General features: G+C 57.6%; 1 protein-coding gene across 1 annotated transcript in view; it reads left to right on the top strand.

The window, feature by feature from the left end:
* Positions 1–206: 206 nt before the first annotated feature.
* Positions 207–17,983, top strand: part of leng8 (leukocyte receptor cluster (LRC) member 8) — a 31,908-nt gene continuing 14,131 nt past the window's right edge. Inside the window, exons 1-10 of the mRNA XM_078536332.1 lie at positions 207–419; positions 1,773–1,923; positions 2,038–2,154; positions 3,904–4,005; positions 5,112–5,367; positions 5,492–5,624; positions 11,047–11,232; positions 13,084–13,395; positions 14,255–14,395; positions 15,835–16,132. Of these exons, the coding sequence (XP_078392458.1) occupies positions 337–419; positions 1,773–1,923; positions 2,038–2,154; positions 3,904–4,005; positions 5,112–5,367; positions 5,492–5,624; positions 11,047–11,232; positions 13,084–13,395; positions 14,255–14,395; positions 15,835–16,132 (1,779 nt within the window). The 5' untranslated portion in view covers positions 207–336. The remainder of the gene's footprint in view (positions 420–1,772; positions 1,924–2,037; positions 2,155–3,903; positions 4,006–5,111; positions 5,368–5,491; positions 5,625–11,046; positions 11,233–13,083; positions 13,396–14,254; positions 14,396–15,834; positions 16,133–17,983) is intronic.

Here is a 17,983-nt window from a genome sequence, read left to right as displayed (position 1 = left end):
CTGTATATGGTCACACACCAGCGTGCCCAGTGATATATTTATGCTGTCTTTACTGTTTGGAGACAGAAATGCAGAATTAAACGCTATCCCCCAGTCATCTATCACAGCTTGCGATGTTTTCCTGAGCCTGGTGTTCTGGAAGATTTCATGTTGTTGGCTCAGCGAACGGAAGCTTCATCACCTTTCTCTATTGCCTTCGGCAGCTGGCTACATGTAAGGAGTGTGTGTGTGTCCCGAACTGTGGAAGCCATATACCAGAGAGTGGAGGAGGGTGTGTGTCCTGCAGTGGAGGGCGTGAGTGGGCTGCACCAGCTGGGAGCGACGGCCCCGGGAGACATGGCTGCCCTACAGCAGCAGCAACAGCAGAGCAACCAGAGCCAGACCTGGATCGGAAACCAGGCAACACAGGCAGCACAGTGGTGAGAATCCGGGAAGGGTCGAGGGAGTGGGTGGGGGGTGGAGAACTGTGTCTCCCAACAGCGTTCGGGCAGGAGGGAGCTGCTGGTGTCCACACAGGCTTTCTCAATCCCCGGGTACAGGAGGGAGCTGCCTGTATCAGTCCCGACTGACGCTCGTCCCAAGTACAGGAGGGAGCTGCCTGCATCAGCACCGACTGTCTCAGTCCCTGTCACCACGTACATGAGGGAACCGCCTGTATCAGTACCAACTGTCTCAGTCCCTGTCCCTGCGTACAGGAGGGAGCTGCCTATATCTGTACCCACTGTCTCAGTCCCTGTCCCTGCGTACAGGAGGGAGCTGCATATATCTGTACCCACTGTCTCAGTCCCTATCCCTGCATACAGGAGGGAGCTGCCTGCATCAGCACCCACTTTCTCAGTCCCTGTCCCCACGTACACGAGGGAACTGCCTGTATCAGTACCAACTATCTCAGTCCCTGTCCCCACGTACAGGAGGGAGCTGCCTATATCCGTACCCACTGTCTCAGTCCCTGTCCCCATGTACAGGAGGGAACTGCCTGTATCCGTACCCACTGTCTCAGTCCCTGTCCCCACGTACAGGAGGAAGCTGCCTGTATCAGCATCAATTCTCAGTCCCCAGGTGCAGGAGGGAGCAGCCTGTATCAGTACCAACTGTCCCTATCCCCAGGTACAGGAGGGAGCTGCCTGTATCAATCCTGACTGATCCTGGCCGCAAGTACAGGAAGGAGCTTCCTGCATCAGTACCGACTGTCGGGAGGCACCTATATCCGTACCGACTGTCTCAGTCACTGTTCCCAAGTACTGACTGTCCCTGTCATTATGAACAGAAGGGAGCTGCTTGTATCAGTACTGCCTCCCTGTCACCAGGCATAGGAGGGAGTTGCCTGTATCAATGCTGACTGTCCCAGTCCCTGTTCCCGCGTACAGGAGGGAGCTGTCTGTGTTAGTACTGACTGTCCCTGTCACCATGCACAGGAGGGAGTTGCCTGTATCTGTACGACTTTCCCTGTCCCTGTCACCATGCACAGGAGGGAGTTGCCTGTATCTGTACGACTTTCCCTGTTCCTGTCACCGTGCACAGGAGGGAGTTGTTTGTATCTATACCAACTGTCCCTGTCACCATGTACAGGAGGGGGTTGCCTGTATCAATGCTGACTGTCCCTGTCCCTGTCACCATGTACAGGAGGGGGCTGCCTGTATCTGTTACACGCTCAGTTATCGGTTGGTAAATTCAGTGAAACAGGATCGGTGTGAAGCTTGCCTTGCTGTTTACGCTGCCCGGAGCAATGAGCTGTGTCTGCTTCTTCTTTCCTCTTTTCCCCTTTTCCCTAGGGCTCAGCAGTACAGCTGTTCCAGCGGCGGGGCGGCTGAAAACTCCGGGAAGCAGGAGAACCCGGAATGGGAGAAGGCCCGGCAGGCGCTGGCCAGCATCCACAAAGCCAACGCGCAGTCCGGGACAGGGAGCGGACAGGGAACCGCACAGGTAACGGGGTGGGGTGGGGTGGGCGGAGGAGGAGGAGGGCGGGTGGGGGTGTCTGCGCTTGCCGCTCTGCCTTCAGTCCGACGGTAACCTCTCCCGTTGCTCCTTTGCTCGCAGAGTCCCCAGTACTTGGCTCAGCACTCGGACCCGGCGGCCATGCAGCAGTATTACCAGCAGTGGTACCAGCAATACAACTACAATTACTCCTACCCCTACTACAGCCCCTATCAAATGGTGAGTAGCCTCACGGTCACCCCTCCTTGTTACAGCGAGTACCGCCATTGCGTCTTTACCCCCTTCCCCTGCCCCTCCGGTGTTGAGCGCTATTATTACAGCTGTCAGGAGATGGTGAGGAGTAACCCGGAGGCCCAGGCTAATGCTCTGTGGGGGGCAAGGGTTCAAATCCCACCACGGGCAGCTGGTGAAACTTAAATGCAATCAGTAAAACAAAAAAATATGGAATTGAAGGCTAGTCTCAGGAGCCGGGTCCGTGAAAGTATCGATTGTCACTTAAACAAAAAGCTTCCTCTGGTTCCCTAACCTCTCGCCAGCCTTACCCTGGCGGGGGCTGAAAGCCGATTCTGATTGAGCGAGGCCGCTAACACCCCTCCTTCACCCTTGCTCGTACGCCGTGACCGTCTCTGCGCAAACAGGAGGAATACGCTCAAGCTTCGCGCCTTTCTTGAATCACCCGGGAGCCTGCAGCTCCCCTTGCTTTCTCCACGCCAGCGCCCAAGCCAGTCAGAGTCGACTTGCCCAACCCCATCAGCGCCCTGTTCTCCTGCTGTGATCACAAACTGCTGTGGTTGTCTGCAGCTTGTCCTGATGCAAGCGTGGGCAGCAAGTCTCTCTCTCTCTCTCTCTCTCTCCAGTAATATTCAAGCTCCCTTAACAATTGAGCGAGCGTCCGTTACCCTTTGTGGAAGAGATCTCCAAACTTTTACCACACTGTGTGTGTGTGTGTGTGTGTGCGTGTCTGTCTGTCTGTCTGTGTGTGTGTACGTGTCTGTCTGTGTGTCTGTCTGTGTGTGTCTGTCTGTGTGTGTTTGTCTGTGCGCGTGTCTGTCTGTCTGTCTGTGTGTCTGTCTGTGTGTGTGTGTCTGTGTGTGTGTGTCTGTCTGTGTGTGTCTGTCTGTGTGTGTCTGTCTGTGTGTGTCTGTCTCTGTGTGTGTGTGTCTGTCTGTGTGTGTGTCTGTCTGTGTGTGTGTCTGTCTGTGTGTGTGTCTGTCTGTGTGTGTCTGTGTGTGTGTGTGTGTGTGTGTGTGTGTGTGTGTGTGTGTGTGTCTGTCTGTGTGTGTGGGAAGGTTCACTAACTTCACTCCCAAAAGTTCTGGATCTCATTCCTTTTACTCTCGCCCTAACCCTGGGGTCTGCAGCCAGCAAGAAGAGGGCAGAGAGAGAGAGAGATGATAAGCTCCCCCATACGCTGCAGGATCGTCACGCCTGAATCGCGAATGCCTTTCCCCTCGCTCCGTTGACTTTGCTGAGTCTGCCCAGCGTGGTTTCTGCTCCTCTCTTTATTCCTCCGCAGGTGTGGGCGTCACTGGAAAGACCCAGCTCCTTTTGCCCATCTCTAATTGCCCCTTGAGCTGAGTGGCTTGCTGGGTCATTTCGCAGCTGTTAAGAGTTACCCACATTGCTGTGCGGGCTGGGAGTCACGTGTAGGCCAGACCGGGTAAGGGAACCAGATGGAGTTTTTTGTTTAAGTAAAAAATTGATACTTTCACAGTCCCGGCTACCGAGACTAGCCTTCAATTCCATATTTTTTGTTTTACTGATTGAATTTAAGTTTCACCAGCTGCCCGTGGTGGGATTTGAACCCTTGACCCCCCCCAGACCATTAGCCTGGGCCTCCGGATTACTCCTCATCAAGCGACATCACCACCGGGGCCACTTTCTCCCTGTCTCTTTGTGTGTTTTCATAACCTTGAACAGCACTTGGTCTCACCTGTGATCTCTGCTCCCGACCCTGTGTCATTGCAGAACATGTATTCAGGATACCAGGGTCAGTATAACGTGCAGGGCTCCTACCCAGGAACACAGCAGGGCCAACAGATGTCGCAGCACGGCAGTAACCACACACAGGTATGTCTCTGCCCCATTCCACCACCCACTCCCCCAGGCAACTCGAGAATATCTCTCTCACACGGCCCCTCTCCCGCGTCTCTACTCAAGAAAGGAGGAAGACGGGAAACTGTAGGCCAGTTATAGCCTCGCATCTGTCATTGGGGGAATACTGCAATCCATTGTTAAGGAGGCAGCATGAGGGCATTTAGGAAAGTGTGATACAATCAGGCAGATTGTTTCTGAAAGAGGAACCGTGCTCGATAAATTTATTCGCGTTCTGTGACGATGTCACAAGCAGGGTGGATAAAGGGGAACCAGTAGATGTGATGTATTTGGATTTCCAGAAGGCGTTCGAGAAGGTCACTACACAAGATGGTGGGTGAGGGGGAGAGAGGATGGCGACACGTTAACATGGGTAAGAAGGATTTGGCCAACCAAGAGGAAAGAGCCGGGTTAAATGGGTCATTTACAGACCAGCAAACAGCTGGAGGGCAGAGTGCCGCAGGGATGGGCGCTGGGGCCTCAGCCGGTTCCAGTCCACGTCGACGACTCGGGGTGGACTGTACCGTTGCCGCATTTACTGACGGCACAAAAAAAAAACACAGACTGGGAAGCAAGCCGTGAGGAGGGTACAGAGCCTGCAGACGGGGGTAAAAGAGCTTGGCGGGTGGGGGGGGGGGTATAACCTGGGGAAACGTGAACCCCCCTTCAGCAGGGAGAATGGGAAAGCGGCGTGCTCTCTGAATGGAGAGGACTTGCAGCATCCTGCAGCGCAGAGGGACCTGGGTGTCGTAGGACACGAACGGCAAAAAAGGCCAGCGTGCAAGGCACGGGCGGTTTGGAAGCAATACAGAGTGTCGGTGTTTATTTAGCAAGGGTTTGGGGGTGGGATATAAAAGCAGGAGAGGGTTGCCTCACTGCAAACGTCCAGGGTACGGGTGAGACCTGGAGCACTGTGGGCAGTTCCGGTCTGATTTAATGGTTGCCGTTCGGAGCAGGTTCGGCTGGGGTGGAGGGGTGGTCTCGCGGGGAAAGGCTGCACTCTCACAAACGCTGCACTGTTCCTGAACGGGTATCCCCCTCAGACTGAAACCTTCTCCCCCCACCCCCCCCCTCTCTCTCAGCCTCCCGTCCCAGGCCTGGAAGAGGGTCTGCCCTACGCCAGCGGCCCAACGCAGGGGGCAGGTGGGCAGCAGCAGCAGCAGCAGAGCCAGCAGGCGCAGAAGCACACGGCGGGCGGTCCGAACTCCGGCCAGCAACAGCAACAGGCCGGAGCACAGCAGCAGCAACAGCAGCAGCAGCACCACCCGCAGCCGGGCACCTACTCAGACTCGGGGGGCAAAGGCAAGAAAGGGCAGCAGCTGTGGCAACGGATGAAACGTAAGCTGGGGTACCCGGCGTGTGGTGGGGGGAGGGGGTCTGCGGTATGGGGTGGGGGACGTGCGGGTGGGGGAGCGGATTGCCCCCAGCCCCAGGGTAACGCCATTTCCCTTGCACCTTTCAGAGGCACCGGGCAGCGGTGGAGTCAAGTTCAACATCCAGAAGCGGCCGTACGTGGTCAGCGGCCAGGGCTTCGGTGGGCCGGCACCAGAGCAGGGTGGTCAGCAGTTCCCGGAATCGGAGAGGTACCAGACCAGGTAGGGAGGAGGAGGAGGAGGAGGAGGACCCGGGAGACTTTGTTACGATCTTTAACCTTTCTATTGAGACGGTGTTCCTGTCCCTTGGACTTTCTCTCAGTCGGAGTGTCTCCGTTCGGTGTTTTGTGAAATATCCCCTCCAGCGTTTGTCACTGCATCTCGAGTGACCCATCCTTAACCTCATTCCCTTTACCCGGCGCCGTCTCCAGGGCCTCATAGTGGCCCTTATTTAAGTTTAAAGGCATAAGGCGGAATGGCCCCAGGTTTGCACTAAAACCTCCTCCTCTCTGCCCCGCTCCCCCTCCCTGACCCCGTTCCCCCTCCCTGACCCCGCTCCCCCTCCCTGACCCCGCTCCCCCTCCCCGACCCCGCTCCCCCTCCCCGACCCCGCTCCCCCTCCCCGACCCCGCTCCCCCTCCCCGACCCCGCTCCCCCTCCCCGACCCCGCTCCCCCTCCCCGACCCCGCTCCCCCTCCCCGACCCCGCTCCCCCTCCCTGACCCCGCTCCCCCTCCCTGACCCCGCTCCCCCTCCCTGACCCCGCTCCCCCTCCCTGACCCCGCTCCCCCTCCCTGACCCCGCTCCCCCTCACCCTCTCTTACCGAGATCACCCCTCCCCACTCTCTGCCCCGCTCCCCCTCCCTGACCCCGCTCCCCCTCCCTGACCCCGCTCCCCCTCCCTGACCCCGCTCCCCCTCACCCTCTCTTACCTAGACCACCCCTCCCCATTTTCACCTCCCCCATCTCTGCCCCCACACCCCTCCCCCTGCTCTCTGCCCCGCTCCCCCTCCCTGACCCCACTCCCCCTCCCTGACCCCACTCCCCCACTCACCTCTTACCTAGAGCGCCCCTCCCCATCTTCACCTCCCCCTTTCTACGCCCATTTACCCCCACACCCCTCCCCTGCCCTCTGCCCCCACTCCCCCTCCCTCTCTCTGCCCCCACTCCCCCTCCCTCTCTCTGCCCCCACTCCCCCTCCCCCTCTCTGCCCCCACTCCCCCTCTCTGCCCCCACTCCCCCTCCCCCTCTCTTCCCCCACTCCCCCTCCCCCTCTCTGCCCCCACTCCCCCTCCCCCTCTCTGCCCCCATTCCCCCTCCCCCTCTCTGCCCCCACTCCCCCTCTCTGCCCCCACTCCCCCTCTCTGCCCCCACTCCCCCTCTCTGCCCCCACTCCCCCTCTCTGCTCCCACTCCCCCTCCCCCTCTCTGCCTCCGCTCCCCCTCCCTCTCTCTGCCCCCACTCTCCCTCCCCCTCTCTGCCCCCACTCCCCCTCCCCCTCTCTGCCCCCCCTCCCCCTCTCTGCCCCCCTCCTCCTCTCTGCCCCCGCTCCCTCTCCCCCTCTCTGCCCCCACTCCTCCTCCCGCTCTCTGCCCCCACTCCCCCGCCCCCTCTCTGACCCACTCCCCCTCCCGCTCTCTGCCCCCACTCCCCCTCCCCCTCTCTGCCCCCACTCCCCCTCCCTGCCCCCACTCCCCCTCCCGCTCTCTGCCCCCACTCCCTCGCCCCCTCTGACCCACTCCCCCTCCCGCTCTCTGACCCACTCCCCCTCCCACTCTCTGCCCCCACTCCCCCGCCCCCTCTCTGCCCCCACTCCCCCTCCCGCTCTCTTCCCCCACTCCCCCTCTTGCTCTCTGCCCCCACTCCCCTGCCCCCTCTCTGCCCCCACTCCCCCTCCCGCTCTCTTCCCCCACTCCCCCTCCCGCTCTCTTCCCCCACTCCCCCTCTTGCTCTCTGCCCCCACTCCCCCTCCCGCTCTCTTCCCCCACTCCCCCTCCTGCTCTCTGCCCCCACTCCCCTGCCCCCTCTCTGCCCCCACTCCCCCTCCCGCTCTCTTCCCCCACTCCCCCTCCCGCTCTCTTCCCCCACTCCCCCTCCCGCTCTCTTCCCCCACTCGCCCTCTTGCTCTCTGCCCCCAGTCCCCCTCCCGCTCTCTTCCCCCACTCCCCCTCCTGCTCTCCGCCCTACTGAGTCGGTAGTTAGGAAGGCAAAGGCAATGTTGGCATTGATTTCGAGAGGACTAGAATTTAAAAGCAGGGATGTGTTGCTGAGGCTTTATAAGGCTCTGGTTAGACCACATTTAGAATATTGTGAGCTATTTTGGGCCCTGTATCTCAGGAAGGATGCGCTGGCCCTGGAGAGGGTCCCAGAGGAGAAGCAGCTCAGAGAAGGTTCCCTCGACTGATCCCTGGGGTGAGAGGGGTTGCCTCGTGAGGAAAAGCTGGACAGCTTGAGGCTATTACCCCACCCCCGCAGCGAATCCGAGCCGTGAGGTGATGGAGGACTCGCTCGGTTGTGTTCAGGGCCTGTTGAGCTGCGAGGAGACTGGTCTGGGACAGAGGGGAGAGAGAGATACAGTGGAAGGGGTCAGAGAGGTGATGATAGAGCGGCCCCGTGGGATCAGAGGCTCGGAGAGAATTGCACAGGGCGTCGGCTCCGGAACTTTCCATCATTCTGTCCTTTCCCCGTTGTGCTCCCTCTTCCCTTGAATGTCCATCCCAGCGGGCACATCATCGCACTCAGTGCCAAGGTTAAGACAGGGGGCAATCTCAGGGTTGCCAGTCAGTGTACCGACTACACCCCATCCCCCAACACTCCCTCCGCCTGCACCCCATTCCCCCTGTTGGCCTTCATGGCAAGGGTGATGGAGTATAAACGCAGACTGGGTGACCGCTTTGCGGAACACCTTCGGTCTGTCCGCAAGCATGACCCAGACCTCCCTGTCGCTTGCCATTTCAACACACCACCCTGCTCTCATGCCCACATGTCCGTCCTTGGCTTGTTGCAATGTTCCAGTGAAGCTCAACGCAAACTGGAGGAACAGCACCTCATCTTCCGACTAGGCACTTTGCAGCCTTCCGAACTTAACATTGAGTTCAACAACTTCAGACCAAGAACTCTCTCCTCCATCCCCACCCCCTTTCCGACCCCCCCTTTTTCCAATAATTTATAATTTTGTTGCAACTATATGTTTTTCTTTTCCCTCCTATTTTTAAATTTATTTCGATCTATTGTTTCATCTCCACCTTTTAACCCATTTCGATCCCTTCCCCCCCACCCCACCCCCCACTAGGGCCATCTACCAGCTTAGAACCATAGAACACTACAGCACAGAAAAACAGGTCATTTGGCCCTTCTAGTCTGTGCCGAAATATTATTCCACTAGTCCCATTGACCTGCACCCAGTCCATAACCCTCCAGACCTCTCCCATCCATGTATCTATCCAATTTATTCTTAAAACTTAAGAGTGAGCCCGCATTTACCACGTCAGATGGTAGCTCGTTTCACACTCTCACCACTCTGTGTGTAGAAGTTCCCCCTAAACCTTTCCCCTTTCACCCTAAAGCCATGTCCTCTCGTGTTTATCTCTCCTAATCTAAGTGGAAAGAGCCTACTCGCATTTACTCTGTCTATACCCCTCAATTTTGTAAACTTCTATCAAATCTCCCCTCATTCTTCTACGCTCCAAGGAATAAAGTCCTAACCTGTTTAATCTTCCCTGTAACTCAACTCCTGAAGACCTGGCAACATCCTAGTAAATCTTCTCTGCACTCTCTCAATCTTACTGATATCCTTCCTGTAGTTAGGCGACCAGAACTGCACACAATACTCCAAAGTTGGCCTCACCAATGCCCTATACAACCTCACCATAACATCCCAACTCCTATACTCAATACTTTGATTTATGAAGGCCAGTATGCTAAAAGCTTTCTTTACAACCCTGTCTACCCGTGACGCCACTTTCAGGGAATGATGTATCTGAACTCCCAGATCCCTTCGTTCCTCCGCACTCCTCAGTGCCCTACCATTTACTGTGTATGTCCTACCTTGGTTTGTCCTTCCAAAATGCAACACCTCACACTTTTCCGCATTAAATTCCATCTGCCATTTTCTGGCCCATTTTTCCAGTTGGTCCAGATCTCTCTGCAAGCTTTGAAAGCCTTCCTCGCTGTCCACAACGCCTCCAATCTTAGTGTCATCAGCAAACTTGCTGATCCAATTCACCACATTATCATCCAGATCATTGATATAGACAACATACAACAAATGGTCCCAGCACAGATCCCTGAGGCACACCACTAGGCACAGGCCTCCAGTCTGAGAAGCAATCATCCACTACCACTCTCTGTCTTCTCCCACACAGCCAATTTCGAATCCAGTTTACAACCTCTCCATGGATACCAAGTGTCTGAACCTTCTGAACTAACCCCCCATGTGGGACTTGTCAAAGGCCTTACTAAAGTCCAAGTAGACAACATCCACAGCCTTTCCTTCATATACTTTCTTGGTAACCTCTTCGAAAAACTCTACAAGATTCGTTAAACACGACCTACCACGCACAAAGCCATGCTGACTATCCTTAATCAGCGCTTGGCTGTCCAAATAATTGTATATCCTAGCTTGCTTCCCTTAATGTCCCCATTAGCACATCCTTTAGATAATATCACCGCCGTCAACACCCCTTTGTCCTTTCGTCTATGACATCTTTGGCAGTCTCTTCTTAGCCTCCACCGATCACTGGCCCCCTATCGAGCTCTCCTGTCCCACCCCCCTCAACCAGCTTATATTTCACCTCATTTCTATATGTCTTAGTTCTGATGAAGGGTCATACGGACTCGAAACGTCAACTGTATCCCTCTCCGCAGATGCTGTCAGACCTGCTGAGTTTTTCCAGGTGTTTTTGTTATTGTTCTAGGTTTCCAGCATCCGCAGTATTTTGCTTTTTATAAAAGTAGGGATGCCTTGCTACAAGCGTACGGGGCACTGGTGGGATTGGACCCGGAGCTCTGTGTACAGTCCTGGTCTCCCTCCTTAAGGAGGGAGGTACCTGCACTGGGAAGCAGTTCAGGGAAGGTTCACTCAGCTGATTCCTGGGATGAAGGGGGCTTTGTCTCACGAGGGAGGGTTGGGCCTGTGCCCGTTGGGGGGGTGTAGAAGAATGGGGGAGGGTGGGGGGAGATCTTATTGAGACATATCAGTTCCTGAGGGGAGGTGGGGCTTGACAGGGTGGATGCTGAGAGGATGTCTCTCCCCCCCCCGCTCCCGGTGGGGGGTGGTTTAGAACGAGGGGGCAGAGAGTTTGAGGATAAGGGGTCTCCCGGTGAAGGCGGAGCTGAGGAGGAATGATTTCTCTGAGGGTTGTGAGTCTGGGGGTTTCTTCCCCAGACAGCAGTGGGGCTGGGGGGGTTGGGGGGGGCTCGATGAATATACTCGAGGCTGAGTTAGACAGGGTCTCTGATCCACACAGGAGTCGAGTGTTATGGGGGGGAGGGAGGGGCAGGACAAGCAGGAAGGCGGAGTTGAGGCCACATTCAGGGCCTTACCCTGAGGGGGAGTAGGCTGGAGGGGCCGAGTGGCCTCCTCCTGCCCCTTTGCTGGGCTTCGTTGGGACCCGCTGACGCCCTCTTGTGTGATTGGTTTGCAGCGGCTCCCCGACCAAGCCTGACGATTGGCCCCAGGCCATGAAGGAGTACGTGCAGCGCTGCTTCACGGCCTGCGAGACCGAGGTGGACAAGGACCGCACCGAGAAGCTGCTCAAGGACGTCCTGCAGGCCCGACTCCAGGACGGGTCGGCCTACACCATAGACTGGAGCAGCGAGCCCCTACCCGAGTACGTATCAACCGCGGCACCCGGAGCACGCACGGCGGGAGAGCCGACCGGGCCTCCTCCTGTTCCTGTCTCACAGGCTCGAGAGGGGCCGAATGGGCCTCCTCCTGTTCCTGTCTCACAGGCTCGAGAGGGGCCGAATGGGCCTCCTCCTGTTCCGGTCTCTCAGGCTCAAGAGGGGCCGAATGGGCCTCCTCCTGTTCCGGTCTCTCAGGCTCGAGAGGGGCCGAATGGGCCTCCTCCTGTTCCTGTCTCACAGGCTCGAGGGGAGAGCCGACTGGGCCTCCTCCTGTTCCTGTACAACAGGCTCGAGGGGGCTGAATGGGCCTCCTCCTGTTCCTATGTAACAGGCTCGAGGGGGCTGAATGGGCCTCCTCCTGTTCCTATGTAACAGGCTCGAGGGGGCTGAATGGGCCTCCTCCTGTTCCTGTGTAACAGGCTCGAGGGGCTGAATGGGCCTCCTCCTGTGTATCAGGCTCGAGGGGGCTGAATGGGCCTCCTCCTGTTCCTGTGTAACAGGCTCGATGAGACTGAATGGGCCTCCTCCTGTTCCTGTGTAACAGGCTCGAGAGGCCGAATGGGCCTCCTCCTGTTCCTGTGTAACAGGCTCGAGGGGCTGAATGGGCCTCCTCCTGTTCCTGTGAAACAGGCTCGAGGGGCTGAATGGGCCTCCTCCTGTTCCTGTGTAACAGGCTCGAGGGGCTGAATGGACCTCCTCCTGTTCCGGTATAACAGGCTCGAGAGGGGCTGAATGGGCCTCCTCCTGTTCCTGTGTAACAGGCTCGAGGGGGCTGAATGGGCCTCCTCCTGTTCCTGTGTAACAGGCTCGAGGAGGGGCTGAATGGGCCTCCTCCTGTTCCTGTCTCACAGGCTCGAGAGGGCTGAAGGGCCTCCTCCTGTTCCTGTCTCACAGGCTCGAGAGGGCCGAAGGGCCTCCTCCTGTTCCTGTCTCACATGCTCGAGGGGAAAGCCGACTGGGCCTCCTCCTGTTCCTGTGTAACAGGCTCGAGAGGCTGAATGGGCCTCTTCCTGTTCCTGTGTAACAGGCTCGAGGGGCTGAATGGTCCTCCTCCTGTTCCTGTGTAACAGGCTCGAGAGGGGCTGAATGGCCCTCCTCCTGTTTCTGTGTAACAGGCTCGAGAGGCTGAATGGGCCTCTTCCTGTTCCTGTGTGACATGCTCGAGGGGGCTGAATGGGCCTCCTCCTGTTCCTGTGTAACAGGCTCGAGAGGGGCTGAATGGCCCTCCTCCTGTTCCTGTGTAACAGGCTCGAGAGGCTGAATGGGCCTCTTCCTGTTCCTGTGTGACATGCTCGAGGGGGCTGAATGGGCCTCCTCCTGTTCCTGTGTAACAGGCTCGAGGGGCTGAATGGTCCTCCTGTTCCTGTTTAACAGGCTCGAGGGGGCTGAATGTGCCTCCTCCTGTTCCTGTGTAACAGGCTCGAGGAGGGGGCTGAATGGGCCTCCTCCTATTCCTGTGTAACAGGCTCGAGGGAGCTGAATGGGCCTCCTCCTGTTCCTGTGTAACAGGCTCGAGGGAGCTGAATGTGCCTTCTCCTGTCCCTGTGTAACAGGCTCGGGGAGTGGGCCCTCCTGTCCCTGTGTAACAGACTCGGGGAGTGGGCCCTCCTGTCCCTGTGTGACAGGCTCGGGGAGTGGGCCCTCCTGTTCCTGTGTGACAGGCTCGGGGAGTGGGCCCTCCTGTTCCTGTGTAACAGGCTCGGGGAGTGGGCCCTCTTGTGTGATGTGATTCGAGGAGATACTGTGGGGTGGGCTGTGATTGTCGGGGTGTCTTGTCTCAGTTGGTCCTGCTCCTCTCCCCAATGGCTGATCCCACTCTGTCTCTCTCTCCGCAGCCTGAACAAGGACGAGGTGAAGACCACCACCCCCCAGAAGAAGAACCGCTGGGAGCTGCCCAGCGTCCAGTCCCACCGGGGGGGCCTGGTGTCCAGCCCTTCCCAGCGAGGCAGCATGCCCGCCGGGTCCAACCACCGCAACTCGGCCTCGTCCCAGAGGGCACGAGGCAGCGGGCAGCCTTCGCGATTCGGCTACCGCAACGTCTTCACCCGGGAGGAGTCCAGCTCATCGTCCAGCGCTGGCTCCCGTTCCCGATCAGCCAGCCGCTCCCGCTCCTCATCCAGATCACCGCACAGGCGCCATCACCGCAGGTACCGTCCGAGAGGGGGAGAGGGGGCCAACCATCTCAACTCAAACTCTCCTCGTCCTCTCAGCCCTCTCCATCTCACTCACTCATCCCTCTCTCCACACACTGACTCACCCCCTCCTCTCCCTCTCACTCACTCATCCCTCTCTCCACACACTGACTCACCCCCTCCTCTCCCTCTCACTCACTCATCCCTCTCTCCACACACTGACTCACCCCCTCCTCTCCCTCTCACTCACTCATCCCTCTCTCCACACACTGACTCAGCCCCTCCTCTCCCTCTCACTCACTCATCCCTCTCTCCACAAACTGACTCACCCCCTCCTCTCCCTCTCACTCACTCATCCCTCTCTCCACACACTGACTCACCCCCTCCTCTCCCTCTCACTCACTCATCCCTCTCTCCACACTGACTCACCCCCTCCTCTCCCTCTCACTCACTCATCCCTCTCTCCACACTGACTCACCCCCTCCTCTCCCTCTCACTCACTCATCCCTCTCTCCACACACTGACTCACCCCCTCCTCTCCCTCTCACTCACTCATCCCTCTCTCCACACACTGACTCACCCCCTCCTCTCCCTCTCACTCACTCATCCCTCTCTCCACACACTGACTCACCCCCTCCTCTCCCTCTCACTCACTCATCCCTCTCTCCACACTGATTCACCCCCAGCCCTCCACCTCTCCCCCAACCCCGCTGGGCTGGCACTGGCTTCTCCCCTCCCTCCCCTCCACAAGCCCCCGCGACCCACCCTCTCCAGGCGGCCGCCCTCTCCCTACCAGTCCCAGTTCCTTCCCCCTCTCCACCGTACCCCAGTGCCGAGTGTTTACCCTCTGTCTCTCTCTGTGTCCCCCTGACAGTGGCTCGAGCTCGGAGTCTGAGAGCAGCTCCTATTCCAGCAGTGAGAACCGGACCGGGTACAGGAAGCCCATGCAGAAAGGCCGTGGCCGGGGACGGGTAGACCGAGGCCGGGGGCGAGGACGCATGCAGAGGAACAGACGGTAAGGAGCAGCGGCGAGAGGGAGCTCGGGCCCAGCCCGATCACGGGCTACCCGTGGCTGCTGGGGTGGGGGTTGGAATAGGGCCCGAACCCCCTGGGTCTAGAGCTGTACCATCACTAACTCAGTGTGAATGTACTGTTGGTCGGTGTATCTCCCTGTGTTGAGTGCCAGGACAGTCAGGGGAATGACCCCTTCCTCCCCCATCTGCAGGATTTGTCCCCCTGACTTCGGGTTGTAACCTTAGCGCATTCTCTGCACTTTCTCCCCTGCGTCCAGGGGTCATGTTTGAGCCCTGAGCTCCATAATCCAGGCCGACACTCCCTCCCGGTACCAGTACTGAGGGAGAGCTGCACTGTCGGAAGGAGATGTATATACTCTAGGATTTGAGCTCCATAATCCAGGCCGACACTCCCTCCCGGTACCAGTACTGAGGGAGTGCTGCACTGTCGGAGGGAGATGTATATACTCTAGGATTTGAGCTCCATAATCCAGGCCGACACTCCCTCCCGGTACCAGTACTGAGGGAGAGCTGCACTGTCGGAGGGAGATGTCTATACTCTAGGATTTGAGCTCCATAATCCAGGCCGACACTCCCTCCCGGTACCAGTACTGAGGGAGAGCTGCACTGTCGGAAGGAGATGTATATACTCTAGGATTTGAGCTCCATAATCCAGGCCGACACTCCCCCCGGTGTCAGTACTGAGGGAGAGCTGCACTGTCGGAGGGAGATGTCTATACTCTAGGATTTGAGCTCCATAATCCAGGCCGACACTCCCTCCCGGTACCAGTACTGAGGGAGTGCTGCACTGTCGGAGGGAGATGTATATACTCTAGGATTTGAGCTCCACAATCCAGGCCGACACTCCCCCCGGTGCCAGTACTGAGGGAGTGCTGCACTGTCGGAGGGAGATGTATATACTCTAGGATTTGAGCTCCACAATCCAGGCCGACACTCCCCCCGGTGTCAGTACTGAGGGAGTGCTGCACTGTCGGAGGTGTCGTCTTTCAGGGTGGGAGATTATTCTTGGGCACCGTCTGCCCCCTTGGGTGGGACAAAAGATCCTGCGGCTGTTATCAGAAGGTGGTTGTGGGGGGAAGAGTTCTCCCTGGCGCCCTCAGCTCGATGATTATCCTGTCAGTTTAAAAATAAAAATAATAATCCGGTCATTATTGCATCGTGCATGGGATCCTGCTGTGCGCACTTTGGCTCCCACATTTCCTACTTTGTCATGGTGACTGTTTCAAAATATGCAAAGCGCTTAAAGCTCTGTCACCAACCATTAAGCTACTTAGACCCAAGCGAATGTGGGATGAGAAAAGGCGCCTGGGTGTCCTCGGGCTGGCATGGACAAGATGGGCGGAATGGCCTCCCTCTGGGCTGTCACTTTTCTATGGTTTGTAACCGCGCCCTCATGTTGTCTCCGTTGCCTCCGCCGCAGGGACTTCGACATGGCTGGAGCCGGCAAGAAGGGGCGCCGGATGAAGCGTCACAGCCAGTTGGCCTTCGAGGACCCCGAGAAGGAGTTCAAGAAGCAGCGGCGGGCGGCTCGCTTCCAGCACGGGCAGCCCAAGAGGCTGCGGGGCGAGCCCCTGGTCCTCCAGATCAACAGCTTCGACAGTGGCGCCGAGCCCCTCGACTGGGACCACATCAAGATCGTGGGCACCAGCCAGGAGATCACCAAGCACTACCTGCGCCTCACCTGCGCCCCCGACCCCTCTACCGTCCGGCCCATCACGGTGAGTGGCTGTGCGGGGTGTGCCCGAGGTGGGGGTGGGAGGGTACCCCTCCCCCTTCCACACCCCCAAAACCGCCTCCCTCGGGAACCTTTCTCTGACTCGCACTTCCTCCGCCTCCGCCTGCAATGTCCGAGTAGAGCCTGTGCATCCTGCCGCAGAAAGGAGCCTCTGGGGAAGAGTGATCATAACGCGGGGAAATTTTATATCGAGTTCGAGAGCGATTTAGTCAAAGGAGCCTCTGGGGAAGAGTGATCATAACGCGGGGAAAATTTTATATCGAGTTCGAGAGCGATTTAGTCAAAGGAGCCTCTGGGGAAGAGTGATCATAAGGCGGGGAAAATTTTATATCGAGTTCGAGAGCGATTTAGGCAAGGCCGAAATTTGTCTCTTAAATCTGGACAAAGCTGGCTGAGGGGGTGAGTTGTCTGCATTAGGGTTGGGAACCCCCTGGAAACAAATGCTCTGTGCCTGCCTTTACAATAAATGACCAAAAAAAAAAGCAACCTGGAAGGTAGTGGGGGAACCAAGACGAGTGAAAATAAGGGATTTGAATAAATTAGTGTTGAGGAAGAAATATCATTGGAGACATTAATAGAAGTAAGTGATGTCCAATCCCTTCGATTTGATGGCCTGTATCCTCGGGTTCTAAATGGCCCCAGTGGATGAGGAGTTATCAAGCGTAAGGAGGGCGAGAGAAGCCAGGAGAGGACAGGCCAGTCAGCCTGATGCCAGTTGCTGGGACCCATTCTTCAGGGGGTGTTGGAAATCAGAGTCCGCGCGGATTTCAAAGTGGAAGATTACGGAGAACCAGCCTCAGGATGAGCGCCCCCTCCGTTTACAGACACTCCGAGGGCCGTGAATCTCGGGAGCTCTCTATCCCCAGGGAGCTGTGGAGGCTCAGGACTCACCCCAGCCAGCCCTCAATCAAGCTCGATAGGTTCGATGGACGCTGCGGGGCGTGGAGGAGGTGCGGGCGGGCGGGTGGAGATCGGGTCAGCCCCCGGGTCGTTGTTGAAACGCTAAGAGCAGCCTCGAGGGGCCGAATGGGCCTCTGTTCGACCTCCTCGTTCCTTCTGTAACGGAGTAAGGCCTTCAACAGCCCTCCTGCCTCCCCACTTCACCCCCCTCTCTCGCAGGTTCGCAGGCCTCCTCTCTCTCCCCTTCACCACCCCCTCCTCCTCCACACGTTCCCCTTGTCCATACTGTACGTTGTTGAGACCGGGACAGGAGGAGTGCGCGAATTACCCAGCCCCCCTGCTACTCCTCAGGGTGCAGCAACACTAATTGAAATGTTTAACTTCCTGACCGAAATGGCCAATCGTGTACCTACACCTCCAGTAAAGAGAGACTCTGACCAGGCTCCTTTCAAAAACTCACAATGATCCATTGATTTTAAACAAAACCTATTTTAACCGGTCGTCAGCACTGGTCAACACACCGTTGTAACCGGGAACTATAACTACCCCTCTCTCTCTCTCCCCCTAAAGAAATCCCCCCCCCCAGCAGACAGACAGACAAAGGACAAACAGATAGAGTCTCTCTCCGCAGGGGAGGGCGAGCGGGCGTTATAAAAAACATAGAGGTCCCTTGATGGGTCAGAATGGCTTCCCACATCCTGGTGGTTGGCCAGCTGGGAATAGTGTTGTACCTGTTGTGCTCTCAGTGCAAGGGAAAAGGCAGAATTCCAGAGTTCCAAAACGGAAGGAGCTGGAAGAGGCATTATGCTAAGGTGGAGAGAGATACGCCTGTTTGAAGCCCGGAGTTCCCTCGTCCCGGGAGAGGCCTGGAAACTTCCGCCAATTGACCTGGGCTTTGGCGGGTCCAGGTCGCGGTGCTTGGCTGCACTCGGGT

The sequence above is a fragment of the Cetorhinus maximus genome, unplaced genomic scaffold, assembly GCF_964194155.1.
Source record: "Cetorhinus maximus unplaced genomic scaffold, sCetMax3.hap1.1 HAP1_SCAFFOLD_1105, whole genome shotgun sequence".
NCBI classification, from domain to species: domain Eukaryota; kingdom Metazoa; phylum Chordata; class Chondrichthyes; order Lamniformes; family Cetorhinidae; genus Cetorhinus; species Cetorhinus maximus.
This window is presented reverse-complemented; position numbering and strand designations above follow the sequence as displayed.